Source organism: Excalfactoria chinensis, chromosome 8 (assembly GCF_039878825.1).
Source record: "Excalfactoria chinensis isolate bCotChi1 chromosome 8, bCotChi1.hap2, whole genome shotgun sequence".
NCBI classification, from domain to species: domain Eukaryota; kingdom Metazoa; phylum Chordata; class Aves; order Galliformes; family Phasianidae; genus Excalfactoria; species Excalfactoria chinensis.
The window spans coordinates 13,812,418-13,833,678 of NC_092832.1; the positions used below are offsets into that span (position 1 = coordinate 13,812,418).

General features: G+C 42.6%; 1 protein-coding gene across 2 annotated transcripts in view; it reads right to left on the bottom strand.

Annotated features, from left to right (window-relative positions):
- Positions 1 to 21,261, bottom strand: part of RABGAP1L (RAB GTPase activating protein 1 like) — a 178,231-nt gene that overhangs the window by 74,803 nt on the left and 82,167 nt on the right. For both annotated transcript variants that reach the window (XM_072343550.1, XM_072343551.1), the window contains exon 14: positions 6,682 to 6,795. In XM_072343550.1, the coding sequence (XP_072199651.1) occupies positions 6,682 to 6,795 (114 nt within the window). The remainder of the gene's footprint in view (positions 1 to 6,681; positions 6,796 to 21,261) is intronic.

A 21,261-nucleotide genomic window follows, 5' to 3' on the forward strand; every position in this document is an offset into this window, starting at 1 on the left:
AACGTGCTGAAGGGTCTGTCTCCAGCAGAGTATCAGAAGAAGAGATTATAAACCAAAATGAAGAAAAATACTGAACAAGTATTAAGAAGTGATCCACGCAAACAGCTGTGGCCAGATATGTGGCTGTCATCTTCAGTTCAGGACAGGAACTAGGACAAAGCTAGACAAGGCAAAGCTACGTGATATGTGCAAATAAAGATATTTTTGTTTTAAACTAACTCTGTAGAATCAACACAATCTTATTTCATTTGCCCAAAGCAAATACATTTTTGAGCTTCATGCATATTACATTTCCAATTATACATATACTTTTAGCTTTAAGTAACCTTTGGGACTTGATATTGCTGAAATACGATGTAATTAACCAAAATACCCTCAAAGATAAGGATGTAGCCTACAGATACAATACTGCTGTGTAATTAAGAAAAAATCTAAGATGAATTATTTAAGATTTATTCTTTAAGGGACTTAAGAGCATTAACTTTGATTTTCCACATAAATTACGAAAACAAAGTAAAATCCCAAATCTCCCATTTCCACTGAAGTCAATGTTTCTTTCCATTTCAGGGGAATGGTTTTTCTCCCTTGATAACTTGTGACAATGCTGTAAACTTCCAGTTCTTATTTTTTCAAGCTCTTCAGGAACCTCCAGTTGCGATACTTCAATTAACTGAGATCTTAAATACTCCCTTTCTCACAGTTTAGATTTAATAAATATTCTGATTCTGACTTAAAGCCTTCTTTAATTCTTTAACTTAGCAAAGACCTTACAACAGAATTATATCATCTTTTCAGTTGCTATCTGTCTTCTGCAGAGAACTGTGCAGTAATTAAGCACATCGTTAGCAAACAAATTGTTTGAAAGCTAAAGAGTCTCATGAAATAAATGAGCAGTAGGGAACGACGTGCATATCTGCAAAGTGAATGAAGAATCCAGAAATGGACCAATCTTCTGTAGAAGAAGAGGGTGGTGACACACTGGAACAGGTTGCCCAAGGAGGCTGTGGATGCCCCATTCCTGCAGGCATTCAAGGCCAGGCTGGATGTGGCTCTGGGCAGCCTGGTCTGCTGGCTGGCAACCCTGCACATAGGAGGGGGTTGAAACCGGATGAGCATTGTGGGCCTTTTCAACCCAGGCCATTCTGTGATTCTATGAATATATAGATACACTAATTCCATTGCTAAGTTCCATTCCAATGGTTAGTACCATTCAAAAACACAAATGGAAAGGCTGCTTATTGGAATGCAGTAACTCAGACTTTGAATTTCTGCAACTGCTTTGTGTGAGTCCCAATTACAAAGGTTCATCTTGAATTCCAGACTACACTGTTTTTTGCCACTTTGCATCCTCATAAACATGAAAATGATTTCTTGTACTTGCCAAAGGTTCACATGGACTTCAAACAACAAAACGTACAACACTGACTAGTAAGGAGCTTACAATCACATGGCCAATTTGCCTCAACTGCATAAGCTGCAATGAATTAGAAATTAAACAGACTCCATGAAAAAATAATTCTATAGTGTTTGCCTCATGGAAAGATCTTTCTCATATTTGCCAGAGCTTTTGCACGGTTCCCAGCAATGCAGAGAGAAAGGTACGATCAGAAGAGCTGCACATCCCAACCCTCATCTGCAAGAACGCTCTCTCTTCTCATTAGTAATGTCTTCTGGCACAGGAAACTCACTCCTCTGAAAAAGCGACAGGCACTCTGGCAAGCTGCTCAGCAGCCATACTACATACCCAGCATCTCAGCTCCAGAAAAATAGAAAATGAAAAAGGAACACAAGATTTTTTTACTTACAAGCCTGGTTTGCTCTCACTACTCGCGTTTGTAAGTATAAATGACCTCAGGAATCCACTCAGTGTTTGACATGGAAACTGCTCTGTGCACACCCAGACCTGGAGGCAGCCTTCTCAAGCATCAAGACACTTTATGACATGCTGACTAATACTGGTAATTGGTAATATACTTTAAAGTGCCACACCTAAAAGGGGAATTTAAAACTCCGTACCTGAATTTACTGCATGGCTAATAGTCTGAAAGCAATGACATTTCTACATCTGTGACATTTAGGGTGTATTTCATCCTACAGGGAATTTCTGTTCACTGAAGACTGCATTTACCTGTTTTATTGCGCATCCCAAAAAGGCAGGTGTATATGCACCCTACCATAGGCCCAGTAAGGGCCCAAAGAATGAAGAAGTGCTCATGTTCCCTCACACAGGCCCCTGAAAACAGCAAAGCCTTAGCTCCATTTCCAGCATTCAAAATTCACCTTTTTACTAGCACAACTCAGCAGAAAATCCATATGCAAGAATAGTACTGCTGCTTCCTTGCTGAGCACAGATGCACAGAGAAGGAACCGATGTAAATTGAAGAAGACAAGATAACGTTAAAAATCCTTTGCATCAAGCAAGACAACAATATTTACTGAAATCGCTCTTCAGTCCAGGAGTGAAGAAAATAAACAACTAAAAATAGATGAAGAATAATTCTTAACTAAGTCTGCTTGTGCTCCTATGTATATTCTAAAATACTATAGACTGCTACAGGAAGGAAAGAGATGTGCTCTTTGACAAGGAATTAAAGTGGCCAAACACTGAAACTACCCATCTGTAAACTTGAACAATAAGTAAAGAAGGATCAAGAAAGGAATATGAGCATAGTGTCAAGAGGTCATCGTCAGAATGAAGGCTCTGCCAAGAAGTGAGTATTATTCATGAAAGGATGAAGGCAAACAGTCATTTTACAGCAAGGCATTCAGCAGCTGTTCTGCCATCCTGGAGGATGAACCCACCCCTCATGGTTTGGTACCATGAAGCTATTGGTCACAAAACTCAAAGACGTGCTCATATTTCAATTATATCAAGAAAGCTAGACACAAAAAATCATATTGGATGCTATTAGTTGGCTTTGCTAACAAACTGGTGTATAACTCTGTCTACTAATCTGGGTACCACCAAGCAGATGCTGGGACAGGGAAATAGCGCCTCATTTTGCATTAAGCCAACCATCACAGTGATACTGCACTTTACACATCCAGGCAAGTATGACCGGGATTAGGAGGAAACTACAAATCTGATAAACCAAGGAGACAAGTAACAGTAACAAAATACATCATGATACGAGTGATTCATAGCCTTCCTCATGCCTTTTTCACTGACACCAACTCCAAACCTCTGAAAATCCCATCCATCTACTTTCACAAAAGCAGGGAAACGCTGTGTCTATTGTTTCAGCCTGCCCGATAACATTATTAACCCTGATAAATTGAGTTCACTGCAACAAATTCGGTTTCTTCTATTAACATCACAGCGGTTGTTTGTCAAAGAAGAGCTGCTGTAATCAGAAAATTAGAGAAAACACATCTCACATTAAACTGTGCACTGTGTACGCTCCAAACAGTCAAGAGAACTATTTCTGTCACATGCCTTGATTCCCTGGAGCACAGGGCTGCTAACTACATATACAAGCATGGAAGTAGGTCAAGAGTACTATCCTGCTATGCACTGTAACACTAAGAACAAACTCTTTAGAAAAGCTTGAGTTTTCAGAGTATTTTAACAGAAAACCTGCAAGAAGCATAAATATTTCCCAAAGATGTTCCCTCTGAACAAATCTAGTTTATGTGATGTCCTCAAGTGAAATCTCAGATCTCAAATCTGGAACTCTTTTCATTCCTTATCACCACCGTCAGGCTTAAAGTTTATTTTTAGACTCTTTACTTTGTCACATATACGTTCTGAAATTGAACAAGTTCCCATCTTCCCTGATTTCCTACCATTCTGAAGAAGAGTTCTAAGAGATGGAACTAGAACTGACAGACCTGTTAAAATGAGGCAGTGAGCTTTTAATGGTTTCCCTTTTTATCTGACAGCTCGGATCATCTCTTGTTTCAGCGGGGCACAGAGGAAAAGCTCTTCTTTCTACCCTCCCACTTGAGGAAAGACCTCTTCTGGCTTCATTCAATAATCCCATCCTTCAAACACCTTGTTTCCCACGTCAAAAGTAGGCCCTGAGCACACAGCACTGCTGTTCAAAGCTATGCCAGCAACCTAAAGCAGTTATCAGAATGACACATTTATAAGCAAATTAATTAGATTTTAACACTGTTCCTTTATAAATGATGAACTCCATCATAAACGCAAGGTCTGGTCAGAGCTCCATCACCATTCAACAAGGACAAAGGGCTGCTTAGAAACCTATAGGGCAATTAAGTCTCATCTCCATACTGGCAAGAAGGTACACACTGGCAAGAATAGAAGCAGAATACTTATGAATAATTCAATGCTGAAGATTCAATATGGCTGTTCTACCAGGAAGCAATGCTTCACAAATGCTTCTATGAAGGAACCAATGAGCACACAAAACGCGAAGCAGTCAGTGTAGCCCACGAGCATTTTGGAAAGACATCCAACAAGATCCCTTCCCAAACACTTTTAGGGAATTAAGCTGCCATGCAAAATGGTTCAAGCAATCCATTAGAGAATAGGAAACCAAAGGAGGGAACAAAGAGCCAGTTTTCAGCCACAGAATGAAGGCAGAGTCTCTCACAGAACCTCACAGGAAGACATACTTAGAGCTGACTCTATTGAAAATATGCATCAATCGTATGGATACACATAAAAATAGCACAGTAACAAAGTCTGGTGATGACACAAAGCTGCTCAGAGTAGTAAACTGAAAGCTGACTGCAAAGATATCATGTAGAATCTGTTTGTATCAAGAGAAAGTGGCAAAATGGCAGAGAGAATTCAAGAGAACGTTTCAAGGGAAAAATCAGTCTTCCAACTGATCTGCATGTTGATGGGCTCTGATCTACTCCCTTTCTAGTCAGAAAAACAAGGACTGGGAAAAGCAACACCTGCATTTGTAGCTCCTTTCTGAGCAGGAGAAGCTGAGACTGGGAGAGCAAGGAAAGCTCCCGGCCATGGGAGGTGAGCACAGCCCTTCACTTCTGCTGCAGGCAGCCCAGGAAGGACTGAAACCTCTGCCCCTCTGAATTCAGAAGTAGTTGTTTAATTCTGCACGTGGCAATCAAAAGCAGCTGCAGCAACTATGAAACACTATGCTGCTCAAGTCATTCTGTTCCTACCTAAGTTTCACCTATTTACACATCCTTCATTACTTACAATTCCCTTCTCTGTGTCACCTACAAATCCTTAGGAGAAATGATTTTTCTGTGTTCTTTCAGATGACTAACAAGAGCACACCAAACAAACAAGTGATCTTCACAACACCTTGTTTGAAATGCATTTAGTTCAATCTAGCTATGCTTAGAAACCTGTTAGCTAGTCAGCTTTAATTCTTTAATGTGCATTTTATTATGTTCTAACTCGGCCAGCATTTTTATATATATATATATTTCTTTTGTATGGCATCAGTTTTACAGAACTGTGGTAAAATTGCCTTCACCAAAGAAAACTGTATTTCCCTTTCTTATCTTAGCTTGTCAAGATCTATTTGCAATAAACTCGCAGGCATTCATTATAATATACTTCTCACATTTAATTCCTGATAAGCTAAATGCCATTCCATCATTTTTCACTTAACTGATCTCAAACTGACAAGCCCGTAATTACCCGCATCATTCCAGTTATTCTTTCCAAAGCCCTCCAGGATTAGTGAGAAATCAATGTAATAGTTCCAATGTCCTCTCTACTCTATTCTTTGCTTTTTCTCCTTTTAAAAAACCAAAAACAAGTTAATGTGAATGATCTAGGACTGTGAACATCCATTCTAATAACCTAAGCAGGTATTTTTTACCTGCTGTCCAAATTACTGTTTGAATAGCAGACTGCATCACCACCACATTTATCTGGAGAAAGGGAATATGTATCAATATACCCCACAGGCAGGACGCTTGTCTGCTTGCTATGACAACTCCATCACTTCTCTCTGTACAGCAGCTGGGGGAGCAAACAAGAGCAATAAGGAGAAAGAAGGGCAGTAGGAATGGCTTTGTCTGAGACAACCCTTTTTTCTATATGTAGAAAAAAAACGTAAAATGAAAACTGACTGCCGGAAACACAGTACAATCTGTAAGTGACAACAGGAGAATTGCCTGTCTAGAAGCAATCTAATACCTTCTGCATCTCTCCTGAGCAGCAAGCCTGCCTGCACAGCCTGGCCAAATCTGACCACTCGGTACCTCACCTCCCCTAGGTGTGAACTGGAAGAAAAGTATTAGGTTTTTCCTGGATCAGAGGGTGACCTGAATGGTACGACTGAAAAGCTGTATGTGTATGTCGCTCGTGGAATGGTCAGTCAGCTAACTTGTTCTCTAGATAATTACATCAGAGACATTCCTGCTCAGCATCACTCAGACATTGCTCTGAGATTTCTCATCCTCTGAAACACTCTCTAACAGCAGAGAGACAAAAGCTCTGGTCCCCAGGGCTCCTATAGAACAGCTCCAGATCCCACACTGCCCACAGATAATACTAATGGGAGCCTCAACCGCTCTCACATGCATCTTAGGATACAGAAAAGGCAAAGCTGCAAAATTACTTCAGTGTATCTGGTACTACAGAAACGCTATATTGCTCATAAACAATATTTAAAAAGCTTGAAATCATACTGATTGATTATTTGGATCAGAATTAGGGGGTTAGCTGGGCAAAATACAGTCACAGCATTTTATGGAACGTGTTAAAATTCAGAGTGCCGACTGTACCTTGCAGATTTTGTATAGCGATTCCTGACCGTCTCCTTCTGTATCTTTGAAATAATCGTGTGCTGGGAATGTGCGATGAATATCTCGTGTAATGACATTCTCCTGAGCAGAATCCTGTAAAAGGGAGAGAAAAATCCCCAAATATTAGCCTGGCAACAGTGTAATTAAACATACAGCACATACAATTCTATATGCAGTCAACGCGGTTACATTAGATAACTGCTTTACTGACTCATGCTCCGAAAATGCTTTGAGAAGAAACTGAAAAGCCTCTGGTCTCAAACGCAGTAATAATTTGACAGTTTAACAAGAGCAACGTGGCATGTTTTCTGTCCTTCAGGCTTACAGTTCAACTTCAGAACGCAGAGAAAATGACTGGTTATTTAATTGCAGATGCATTTTTTTCCTACGGAACATATGCTTACTGATTTCTCTACCATTGAAAAAAAGGAAAATGAGACCGTCTCTCTTTTGAAAGCTCAAAGGTATTAATTCTAAATCCGTATCAATCTACCATAAAAACCATGTTAATTACCATTTCAAACTACGCCTGGGAAACGTTCAAAGTTTACCAGTAAGTGATCTCTAAGAGAACAAAACCAGAAGTACAGGAGTCCTGTATCTTCCTTGCCAGTAGAACACCTTCAACAGGACTTAACTTCATTTTTATATGGGCCAGCACCAGGGACATGCTCAGGTGCCTAACCGTGTCCAAAAACACCTTGCAGAAGCCTTATGATAGCCCTGACTGATAGGCAGCTGTGCTGCAGAAGGGTAGGAGGCTCCTTAATTGCTGCAGCAGCTCTGTAAGCTCCATGCAGATGATCTGCATATCCAGACACATCTGAAACAACACCAAATGTCTGTGCTTGGAACTGAGTTGTTCCCGAGACATACCTGCCTCTTTAGATAAAGAAGTAAATGCTTACAACGTTGTATTTTTATGTGATAAGAGCTGTGTGTATGAGGACATGGCACCAAAGCGCTGGAGCCTCAGCAACCCATCCATTATCTTCAGGTCCCAGTTACCCACAGGGGAAGATAGCACCTTTACATCAGTGAATACCAAACACTGCTTTTCTCTATTACCTTTGTAATCCTAATCCAACAGAATCCTCACAGGCAATTTAGAAAATTAATCTTTTATAAGCACTTTTGCCTTGAAAACGAAATACATCCATTTGTTACACAGAAGCTTCTAAGCCCTCAGACTGCAGTTTGTAATCCAGCGCTCTACAGAAATGAGCTTTAAACCTGCTGGAGTCAGTGGGCAGCCCATCTCCCAGGATTGGAGCATCCCTCATCCCACACAGGATCTGCAGTGCTGCACAGGAATTCTCCCTCCTCCACTGCCCTCTGCAGCTCCTCTCCTCTTCTTTCCTCCTCTCTGATTTCCCCTCTAGTCCATGTCTCCAACAAATCCCTCCTGTGAATGCTTCATTTACTTTGTCCTAATTCTCAGTGATCTCAACTGCTGCTTTCCCTTTGCTTGACAACATCTTTCAGAACAAGGCAGTGACACAATCTGTATTTTGCAAAATACCAGGCGTGTTGTGATGTGCTGAGGAAAGGAAAGCTTACAGAGAGGTGCTGTTTTTATTACACTTGCTGGAGAAAACAAACATGCTTTTGGGCTTTCCCTGGGTCACCATCAGCACCTTCAGGATCCCTAAGCATCACGTCACTGTTAGTGAGTGAAACTAACCATGCAGCCAAAACCACATGCAACAATACAAATAAGAATTAATGCTGGATAACAAGCAGTGCTCTAGGCAGCACTCTCAGTGCTCTCTTATCATATCCCCAAAGTCCAGTCTAGGAGCAAGCCCACTGACAGTGAGAAGAGTGAAAGGCTTCTATGGAAACTCCCATCAAAATACGAAAGACAAAGAATCAGTTACATTGGTTCAGCATCTTCTCTTTTTCTCACCAAAACAAGTCACCTTTCCACATGCCCTTCTATTTTCACCTTGTGCCTTCATTACTATGTCACCTTTCCTCACACAAACCAACAAAATACATACAAAATTTGTGCAAGTCTCTACCGTTTTCCATACAGCATTCCCTCACTGGCCTGCTCTCAGGAGTACCGCAGCAGATGAGTTTACCCTTATCTTAATTCAGCTTTTCAGAGGGTTTTTGTTCTTCTGAAAGTCATGATTAGTTAATTCCTTATGGAAAAAAAAGATCAGGTGAGATGGCTATCAAAGCACGAAGAGTTCTGATGATCTCCTCACTTCTAACAATCACTTCTGTGCTGCCAACTCAAGAGAAACAATATTCTACTGAGGAAAAGAATTATCTTCATGTGTCAACTCTGTGACAGCTGACATCCTACTGAACGAGCTCTCTATTTTGAGTTGGCACACTCTGAAACAGCCCAACTTCTGCAACTGAGAAGCAACCGTACCCGCATGGTGACACTGCTGTCGTTCTGAACTATTAAGGCACTGCTGAGCGTGGACACGGGATGCCAGAAGGCAGTTTGAAATAGAAATACAGAGAGAGAAAAAAAACAAAACAAAACAAAACCTGACAACTATTTCCATTAAAGTAAATGTTAAAAGAAAATTAAGGCTACACGGCTCTCTGAAGTAAGAAATACAGGGCAATCTTTGTGCAGGCGTATCCTGAATTATGTTTTAATTGAGGACATTTCAGACACATTGGAAAAGACTCCTGCTCACTTACTGCCCTGAGCATAACCATCCTAGGTATGACATGCCCATGCCAGCTGTCAGATGATAAAATCATAGCGTCATAGACTGGCCTGGGTTGAAAAGGACCACAATGGTCATCTAGTTTCAACCCCCCTGCTATGTGCAGGGTTGCCAACCACCAGACCAGGCTGCCCAGAGCCCCATCCAGCCTGGAAGATGCACATGCTTTCCCCACTTCTGCCCACAGGTTCTTACATGGAAACAGGCACACAGCTTTCACATCACAAGAGGTCAGCTGAGCTTCCCTTATTACACAGCTGCCTGTATTGCAGCTGTGGACTCAGTATGGAGAAACGCAGTGTTACTCATGGATGCAACCAAAGGAAAGAGAAGTTTTGCTTCAGAAGTTTCATGTGAGTACAAAGAAAAGTAATAAATCAGGTCACTGGGGTCTCAGACCTGGCACTCTAACTGAGCAGTACTTCTGACCTCAATCTCCTTGTGCTCCGTTTCTCTGGTTAATAATAATTCCCTGTCTCAGTAGGGTGTAGTGAAAATCAATTAACATCTGAAGTGCAGAAAAACTGTAGTGCTGAGTCCTACAGAAATGCCAAAGAGGAGAATAATAACTTCATCCTCAAATTCTGATCTAAACTGTTTACTGTAAGGCACAGAGCTACAAAATGAAACACAGGAAAGGGAAAGAAAGAAAATAAGTAGAGATAGACAGGTGCTATTCCTTCCGTATACAACAAGGTAAGGATCCTGGGAAGAAGAAACCAAAACCACAGAGCTGAGTGTGACCAAGACCACATCAGTATGCATGCAACCAGACAATTTTATACTGCACTTCTTACTTCCCAAACCCTTTCAGTTTGGTCTTATCATATTACACATGGAAACAGTATCAACTGTATGTGCCAGAGTCAGCACAAGCTCACCCGAATGGACTCAGCTGTAAGGTCTGCATCTCTGCTGAGGTGCAAACAGCAGTTTTTCAGCAAACTGCCCCATCCACGCTTCATCTCCTCACTGACTTAAAATACCCACATCTCAGAGTCTCAAGGAAAGACCAAAAAGTTCTCTAAAACATCATCAACCAATAGCTAGAAAATACAACACAGCAAAGAGGTCAGTCATCACGGGTTCAAAATGAGCCACGCTCCTGGCATGTAGCTTTGGCCCTTGTTATTAATGACATCCTCCCAAGCTACTGCTTTCAATGAAACCTAACATTCCGTTGTGCCCACATATGCACATCACCAACCCCTCTCCTCTCATCATCCTCCGTGCTCACCACAGCCCTCCAAGTACATGTGTGACCCAACAGAGTCCCGCATTCTTTACCAACAAGTACTTGAGAAAACAAACCAACAATCAAGAGCTCTTCCTTTTAAAACTACTGAATAGAAGAGGCTTGGCTTATGCTCAGTCCTTCTGTAGCATTTTTGTAATACATACCTTGTAGCTCAGCTCTTTCCTATAAATAGATTTTCTTTCTATCATCAGCAGCTTTTATTCAGCACAGAGCACAAAACACTTGGATTTCTTATTAACAGAGAAGCAAACTGAGAAAAAGGACACGTGTCATAAACATAACAGTTCGGTTCGTCCAATAAGTACATGGGTCAACTAAGCTTTGCAAATCTAGTCTCCCTGCCAGCTGTATTTATTGCTACTTAGGCAGAAATGCTCTCTGCAAGCAGAATGACCCAACAGTCCTGTTGGAGATGGGCCCATCAGCTCCAGCCCAAGCAGACCTCTGCTTCTGGTGGCTCACATCAGCTTCTTCTCTCTCATCAGCGTGAATATAACCATTCTTCTGTGTCTGGCTATAGCAGGGAAGTGCTGCTGTAGCTTTCTCATAGGTAAGGCAGAAACAGCTCAGATTTCGCAGGGCTGAGCCATCAATCTGCCCCAGAAGGATGGTATTTTTTTCTGTAAAAATCACAGCACATTACATCAGCTACAAAACACCAATTCAGCATACACTCACTCCTTCTCCAAAAGGGAGAATATCTGTGACCTTTACTATCTTTGTGTTTTATTTCCCTTCCTCTGCTCTATGCAGCCTCCCTCTCTGGTATATACAGATACATAATTTATTCTCCTTTCTCTGTCATATCCTTTCTGAAAAGACGCTGTCAAAAGAAAAATGCTGTTTGTGCTACTGGGCAAGAGATCAATTTTTGAATATGCCAGGCTCAAATCATTGCCACTGGCACGGCAAACTGAAGTCTGAGCTCCCCTTGAACACTTATCTTGAAAGCTCCCCACTCTCCCACAAGAGACAAGGAGCTCTGCACACCAGCAGATGGCTTTGGGGTCATTTTTACCCACGTAACATACAGCTGGAGTGAAGGGCCATGCACATCTAACTGTAGGCATGACAGCATTTCAGGTTTGATTTTGTTCTATTTGGAGCTTTATTTGTGTCAAACATTCTTAGGCAAACACGATACTAAACATCTTTTTTGTTCAAGAGCACTTTGTCTTTGGCTTCCTCTTGCCTTTAACAGCTGTTACCTTGGAAGGCTGATCCCCGCAGAGGATCTGAAGCTCTATCAGATTAGGACCAGAGGCAATGGTTTCAAGCTGCGGCAGGGGAGATTCAGGCTGAACATTAGGAAATATTACTTCTCAGAAAGGGTGGTCAGGCACTGGAATGGACTGCCCAGGGAGGTGGTGGAGACACCAATCCTGGGGGTGTTCAAGGAATGACTGGATGTTGTGCTGAGGGACATGGTTTAGTGGGAGCTATTGGTAATAGGTGAACGGTTGAACTGGATGATCTTTTAGGTCTTTAGCAACCTTGGTGATTCTATGATTCTATGACAGGTATGCCATCCAGGTTACCCACCATTAGTTCACCAAAAGTGCATAGGCATTGCCTCATGAACAGAAAAGCAAATACATGGTTCACAAACTTATCTGTATAGACAGTTACTTTTGTCCATGTTCCTTCTGGCTCGTTAATCTTCAGATGGGGCCTTCTTTTTTTTTTCCAAGTCTCCTCTGTTAGAGATGCAACTGCATTTGTAAAGGTTGGAGAAAGTGTTCTCGTGATTAATCTGCAATTTGAAATTCAAATAGTCCTGACTCTACCACCAACTCACTGGGTAACTTCCAGAAGCAGGTGAGCCTGCTTCTAACAAACAATACTTAGCTGCACCCACAGCAGATGGCTGTGAAAAATGAAGTCGAAAATGTTTACAGAAAATCACAAAAGCAGTGTTTACGGATCCTGGGCTCCTACGTACCTACCTCAATTGACAGTGTTACCAAACCTAGCTCAGCTTTATTAAGTAGCTTGAAATCTTCACTACTAGAAGGACAAGAAAGAAAAATAATGCTACTGCTTAAAAAGACATCTTTAAAAAGTCAATGTTACAAAATTCAATGCAGTTACCACCCAGATCTTCTCCCTACATCGTTCAGGCTACAATTTGGGATCCCGATACCCTTCATTTTAATACTTGCTAATGGCAACGCTGCCTTTCTGTTTTCATTAAGCAAAGGTGCCTCATTATGCCAAGGCATGCACTTCTGTGAGCCGCTCTTCCAGAACTACCAAGATCAACAAACCCGTCACAGATTAAATCTTTTCTGTTCTTCACATATGAAATCCAAAACATGATGATTTCACTGACAGCGATTTGCATCCCTCAGCGCTCGTATCAGAACATAATACTGAAGGACTTTTGCTTGTTGGGAGCACGTAACACAAAATCACCCTTCACCAGTACCTTGAAGCCTTTGCTCCAGCTGCAGGACACCAAGCACTGCAGAGCAGGAAGGGCAGATGGAGAGGGACAAGGACAGAAATACCACCATGGAGTTTTCATTCCTGCCTTTGGAACCTGACCCAATTGTGGATATACTAGATTGTGTGCATTAACTTCTGAGTACCTCACTGGATCTTCTGGAGTGGATCAGACCCCAAAGACAGCTGCTGAAACCACAGGCACTGTCACCACAGGTGGCACTTGCTGTGAACACAGCTCTGGAATATGCTGCAAGACGAATCCCAAACATAAACAACTGAGAGATGCTGACACAGGGGGCTACAGCTCTGCTTCCACACTTCTAACTCTTCTCCTGCTACAAGGAGAGGGAATGCAGCATGAGGGGGTTTCCACCTCCTCACAATTCTTCATACAGCTGCAGGTGACTGCAAGCAGATGCTCCCTAGGCTGACAATTAGCTGTCTATACCTAGGTTTGTTAGTGGAAGACTTTAACACAACTGTAGATGAAGACACAAAGAAAAATACTGCAAGAAGGACAGAGTCACACATCATCTAGTCTGTGCTGACTGTATCACACACAAAAACAGTGCTTTCAGGCTACAACTCCTTAATTCAATGTAAGCCCCAGACATCCCTTAAGTCCCACTCTGAGCCAGCAGTGTGACTGCCACATGTGGCAATGGGAGGGCCGTGCCACAGAGCACTGCCTGTAATTGGGACCTATGGGGCTGTGCATGAATCATCAAAAGCAGCTCCATTTCTGCCTCTGTGTTTTGTTCTGGTTCATTCCCATTGTTTGAAAATGAAATTTGCCTCAGATTCAGCACCACCTAACATTCAGGACAGTGCAGTAGTGACATTAGAGAGCATTTAGCTGGTCATATATGGGTCATAACAATAAAGACCAGACAGTGCAAAGACAGCACACTGCACTAAAATAATCCTAACTCAGTTACAAATGATATTTGTTTCCTATATACCACTTCTCAGTGTGTCTGAACGTTTCTCAAGCAGTTTATATAACCACTGCACAGGTACAAGCAGATTTCAGCTGCTCCTTCTCCTTGGAAGCAGCCAAAAGAGACTACATCCACCCCTCGTTTTATGATTACATTTAGTTTATTCCAGCTACTCTGATCACAGTGGGGTGGTGATCTGAGTTTACTGATAATGCCGCCACTCCCTTTGCATAAAGGATACAGCTGAAAAAATACCAGGAGATAGCACTCACTTTTACAGCTTTTTACAGAAGTGCTCTCCATGCACCTAAAATCAGTTCAGTTATGGCTCAGTTATGCTTGTTAAGATCTGCATCAAAACCCAGCAATCATTCAACACAGAGGGTGGTGACACACTGAAACAGGTTGCCCAAGGAGCCTGTAGATGCCCCATCCCTGGAGGCAATCAAGGCCAGGCTGGATGTGGCTCTGGTAGTTGGTGACCCTGCACATAGCAGGGGGGTTGAAACTGGATGAGCATTGTGGTCCTTTTCAACCCAGGCCATTCTATGATTTAAGCAAAGCTCAATGGGTAAGTTTAACAAGCCAGCTCCTCCAAAACAGCTTCACCGAAGTCAACTGTGCTTTCTCACAGTACTTTTCAAGGGTAACCACCAGTTAAACACACACTATCATTTGGGAGCATCTAAGAAAACACTGGCAGCCACAGAAGCAGCAACAAGCAGGCATCCAGAGCAGCCAGGTAGAACTGAAGACAGAAGCTTTCAACCTTGGCCAGCCTGCCTGGAAAGGAAAATCTTCGGGACTTCTGAAGTCTTCTCAAAACTACCAGCAAAACAACTCGTAAATCAAGAAAGATCAAGTTCAGTGCTGGCTGCACAGACAACGCCCAGAGCTTGGAACAGGAAGCACATCTGGGTTGTACAACAACATGTAGAGAGACAAGGTTACAGTGAAGGGGTAACTTTGATTCAGCTTTTCTTCCCCCTTTCCATCCCTCCCGGCTTTGCTAACCAAATACTTGACATGAATTGCGTTACTTCATTACATGTGTGTTCGCCTGAGGTGAAGGAAGGGCTCCAAATGGAGGATGAATGACCTCAAGTACTTCACAGGAGTGATTAGGGAAGGCTGGTCACCAGCACAATAGGAAAACCAATTTTCTCAGACTGCCACAGTGCAGAACAGCAACCAGCAGTGAGGAGGGGGGGGAGGGAGAACAGAGGAGAAGCAGACTAAGGCTGTAGGGACAGAAAGGAAGACAAGAAATGATCGTGAAATGGAGAGGAACAAGAAGAAATAATGGGGAATAAAATAAGATAAAGGATGGAAGAGAAAAGACAAGTACCAGAGAGGTTATATTTAGTTCTCGCCGGCTCATAAAAGGAAGCTATAAATCAAATATCCTCATTTAAATCAGTGAAAATCAGTTTGAAAGAAAATCCAGATTGGTTTTGTACTGTGCAGGCTACCAAATTCTATAAAATCTAGTTAGAGCTATTACACTGATGAAAAGGGCTTTTTTCCCCTCTTATTATAAGTATATTCTCTATTATTAAAACGATCCTGCCATCAAGAATTCTGTAACTCCTACAATATACAGCTGATATATGTTAAAATTTTCCACTTCTTAAAGCTGCTTATCTGCTTTGGGATTAGCAAAGCGCATTCTGCATACAGCCGCACACTTCTCTACTTGATGGCAGCCTGAAACCAAGAGCAGAGAGAACACGGCCCACGCTGCAGTGCTCCCTTTCCCCTGGCTGCTCACAGGCACTGCTGAAAGCAATGCAGGACAGTTCTCATTACTGCTGCTGACAGGCATTCCTGTAGCCAGCACCATGCTTCATCGCATTTCTTCATGGACACGGTGTGCGATTCCTTAGCTGGTTGACCTCGGCTCACCTGGACTCAGCTCTGTGTTTCAGTCGGGTATTTGCAGCTTTCATCTCCAAGTAGAACTGATAACCCATAAACCGAAGGAAATACTAATTGAAACATCTACCTAAAAGATGCATAAATGTGCAGCAGAAAACACTGCAAATACAGATCCATTCTCGCTACTTCTGAATCTACGTTTCCCTCTCACCATGCCTTCATCTTGATGTGCAATCATTTATGCAGCACACCCATCCTTCTATGTAGGTAATGTGGATGAGTCAAAGAACATTTCTATTTTTTCTGCTTTCACAGGTTCTTCCTTCTGGAATACGTGGTAGCCTTTGAGGTATCTGTGGTACTACCTCAATAATAGCCTACACTGCATCAGATCACAGAAATGAGACCCACCCAAGTTTTGGGTTGTTCATTGTGGGAAGTCTACTGCAGAAGGACAAAAGCTATTTATGAAGCTGCTTTCTGCATCTAGTTTTATTTTAACGCATAATTCCTTACAGGTTCATAAGAATATGTGCATCATCACTTCCTAGCAATGTAGAAAGCAGGCAGAGGATTAAATGAGTCCCAAAGAACACCACGTGCCTCTCAAACCCATTTTTTCCCCCAGCTGCAAAGTAAGGAATAAACAACGAAGGACAAAACTATTAGACAATACTATGCAGAAGTTATTCATATTGCCCATAAACAAGGAAAGTCAAAAAGCAAAGGAGAAACACCACCAACACCAACAGCTACTGCTTTATGATGCAAAAGGCACATCCACCTGAAGTGCCAGCCTACATGGTGGATTTGTTCCCAACCAGCCCACCCAGCTTCCTTACTGGGTGCAACACCCACTCATCAGCCCCGAGCCTTCCCACCACTTTCACCTTCTCAAGGCCAAGGTAGAAAATTGAATTTGCTGTCACAGAAAAGCGAGCTGCAGGCTCTCATGGAGAGGTTAAGCAGAGAGAAAAGATCAACAACCCTATATATAAATGTCTGTCAAGATAAAAGATGGAAAACACCAAAAGCATTATATAACACCACATCTGATTCTAAATAGAATAGGGTACAAAAGTTTTCCATTGTGCATCAGCAGCTTTTTCTGCAAAGAATCAGTAAGTGTAAACATGGATGGCTATTTATAGGCAATACAAAATACATGTCTAGGAAACACCTGGAGCCTCTCACTCCTTGCTTCCATACAGTGCTCTTCTATGGCAGCCTCCTCTTTCTAAGGTTTTTCTAAACCAGAAAAGATTTTATCTCCAGAGATTGCTAAAGTATTTGATGCAAAGCCTCATTTCTTGTAAAGTTATCAGAAAACTACATATTAATAATAAGAATTTAAATAAGTACTTTACAGCACACATCTCAGAGTAAGGCAGGGAGTTATTTATTGAACAGATAATGCCAGCTTTGTAACTGAGCAAGCTTTTAGCTAACTTTTTAACTCTATCACATCTCTCTCCCCTTGCTCTTAAAAACACACGTGGCCTTGGACCATTTTCCCCAGTGAACTCTTCCAAGAAAGCAATATAAAACACTGCAAGAGGGCAGTACGTTAAATTTGAAGAAGGGTCTTTTCTTTGTCTTTGAAATTATTCATTACGAACAAACTCTCCAAGAGATAAATTCATCAATAATTGATGGAACAAGAGCAGGAAACTTACAAGAGATAAATAAACAGCACTGGGAAATCTCAGAAGAAAAACGAGGAAGAAAATGCTCACCAGCAACACTGTTAGGAGTTACAACACCATTCCCACTCACCACTAGCACTGCAGTCATCACACTGTCAAGCAGCAGAGCAGGTATGTTGTCTACAGGTTGTAAAAGAGCCATGAATCAACACCGAACTGATGGCTGATACCAAAACATAACATTCAGAGTACACTATACACACAAACAGAAACGCACCATTGTCACTTTAGGTGCAAACTAGGTGTATTTTTAAGCCAATTTTTTTTTTCCACACGTCTTCTTGAGCAAACTACCTAGAAATGCATCAACGGTGTGGAGCTATTCTTTACTTCCTGAGGAAACAACCTCAGACTTCTGGATCTTTGGAAAAATAAACCAAAGTGTTTAACTGTTAATCTGCAGCAATGCCTCACTGAGGATTACTTCCAAGGTGAATATGTGTAAAGTGAATGATGAAAATAACTTCTTTCACTTGCCATGCTATGACCGCCCTTACAGAGCAGTGCGCATCTCCAGTCTGCCTGGTCATCATAAGACACGAGTTACTCAGGGGATAGTGACACACTGGAACAGGTTGCCCAAGGAGGCTGTGGATGCCCCATCTCTAGGGGCATTAGAGGCCAGGCTAGACATGGCTCTGGGCAGCCTGGTCTGCTGGTTGGTGACCCTGCATATAACAGGGGGTTGAAACTAGATGAGCATTGTGGTCCTTTTCAACCCAGGCCATTCTATGAATCTATACTCAATTTCATATATTATACAACAATACTACAAGGCCAAATAACAGCAATTAAACCCTAAACAGAGGTCATGCTTTAGTTTGAAATAAAGGGGATTAAGGACACTGAGTGGCACTTCAGGCCAAAGGCTCTGCTGACACAGGAGTGGACCCCAGCCATCAGAGGCTGGCACACAAACCCCTCCAGAGCCCTGCTCACCCAGGCTTCTCTGCCAAGGATGGCTCCCTGCCCCATCAGGGACCCGCACTGCTAGAAGCCTGTGCTACGTCCTGTATTTCCCAAACACTTCTGAAGTATTTCGGTATCACCTCAGACAACTTTTCCTTTAATACTTTTTCTAGGCAATACTTTTTTCTACAGCAATAACATTCTGCAATATTTCTCAGGTTTGAAAATCCATTGAAACCAACACACAAAGCATAAAAATAACTTTTCAGGGCAAGCACTCAGGCACAGAAGATCAAACCTTGGCCCTAAAACTCAGCTGCCGGGTACCTGAAGCTGAAAATAAAAAGCTCAGCTACAAAGAGATCGAAAGCAGCCAACTTAATTTTGTACAAAAGCACAGGAAAGAAGAAGGCAGCACACCGTGAGAGAACTGGATTTCAGATCCCCCATATCTTTTTGGTGAGAGATGTACAATACTGACAGCACAGATGGCACCAGCTCAGTCCTAATCAAAACTAATGAAGTTGAACTTGATACACAACCCTGTAATGAGCAGAATGTATTTTTGTTTTCCCAGTCATTTGAAAGTTATCACATAGCAGTGGAATCATTAAGCCAGCACATTAACTGCACAATGTATCGTAACAGAGGTAGCACTTGGGAACACCTGAGAAAGGCTGTAGAAAGCAAGGACACATACACCTTTTAATTGAACTGTATGTGGCTTTCCTATCCCAATACAAAGTCTCATTGGTATCCCATACCCATAACCTGTAAAGGAAGAAGTCATGTTCAGATTTCTTAATAGAAACTTCACAAGGCATCACATTTTTAAAAAAATTACCCACTCATTAGCATTTAAATTCATATATTGCATGTAACCAGCAAAGATCATGGTAATGAGCTAGATGACATTTCACTTTGCTAGCAGCTACAGTATTAAAGTCTTCATGCTTGAGGGACAGAGATAAATGAGGAGAACATGGAATAACAGAACAGGCTCACCAAGACCACCGTGTCAGTGCTTCACTCAATGTAAAACTAAGCAGACTCCATTTTTTGCTTTGATTCTTTTTAAAATAAGAATATGAAACACTCCATAACGACTCATACCAAGTCACCGCAGCACTGCTCCTGCAGGGCTCCTTTATTCTGGGACAACACAGCTGTCCTGAGCTGTACTCCAGGGTAAGGGGAGGCAGCAACAGCTCAGGTGCTGGACCGAGCATCTGACAAACACCTACATGAAGCACAGACAGGCAATAGGAGCTGCAAAGTGATAGCAGTCTGCCTGGCTAGCAGGAAACTTTAAGATATCTCTGCTGTACCTTCTCACACAGCCCAAAGTATCAAGATTCAGGACTGTGTGCATCTGCAGCTGGACTGCTCTGCTACAACAGACTGCGTACAGCTTTAATAGGAAAGCCTTCAAACTGAAAGATTAAGATCAAACTAGACTGAACACCAAGCAAACTGTGCTTCACCTGAGCTCTGTAAAAAGTTTGCAATGAAAACAGGAAAACTAGGTAACCTAACGAACCCTGCCTGATGCTTCCCCTCTGAGCAGAACAGCAGGAGTGAGACACATAGTAGAAAAGATACCACTCATGTAATGAACCCATCCCCAATAGCATTTTTATTAATTACTTTCATAAACATATATTGTGCCTTGCAATTAAGATTCCATGTGCCGAGTTGCCATGGCAGCACAACTTCCCCAGAAGAAGAAATTGCCAGGGCTCAGCTGAGAGTGATGCCTGGAGCTGGGCAGAAGCCTTCTGCAGCAGGTCTGCAGGGCACCCAGGGGGAACAGGGCACAACAGAGAGGAAAAAACAGCTTCCTAGGTTCCTAGTGCAGAAATCAATGCAAGAGGAGCCTGCTGCATTTCCAGGGAGGCTTCAGAGGAATGCAAATGATGCCTTTTCCCTCCGATGGTCTGCTCCATCTCCTAATAGCTGGCAGCAGCGCGGGCAGATGGGCTGCAGCTATAAATAGGGCTGTGCCAGCTGCCTGCCCGTCCCTGTGCCGTGCCCGCTGTGCTGCTCTCCGCCAGCCCTGGGGCATGCAGTGCCCCGGTGCGAGCCAGATAATGAGGTGAGCAACGAGCTGCTTGCACTGTAATTAGCTCCTGGGATGATATCCCTTGCTGTAAAGGAAGCTATGAATGCCGAGAGAAACTCAGAAGTATAATTAATAATGCTGCGTGTTGTCTGCAGGAGCTTAACATTCAAGCACAATTCTTCACCATGACACCATTCTTGCTTTTGGTTACACAGAAATTAGTAATAGATAAAAATAAACCTCAAATACCAACCACAGCAGCCAAAAATAATCCAGCTGGGGAGCCAAGCCAAGCCCTCTGCATGAGTCAGCAGCAGGCAGGCGGGCGCGTGGCGAGGTGCAGGGTTTGCCCATCCCCATCAGATCAGTGCCCGGCACACCAACATCCTCCTCCTGCTGTTCCAAGACAGAGGAATGACTCAAAAGCATCTCCCCGCTCCCAGTGCAGGTCACTTTGCACTGATGCTCCAAAGCCAGCAGCAAGCATGCTGCTGTGAGGCTTGCAGCGCAAAATCTTTCATGCAGTCAGTCCCCAGGATGCAGGTAACCCCTCGGAGCACACCTGTCTGATAAAGCTAGCATTTCACCAGAATGCCACGCTGCAATGTGTTAGCTGTGAAATCACTGCCTGGCACTGCCAAGTGATGGAGCTAGTTGG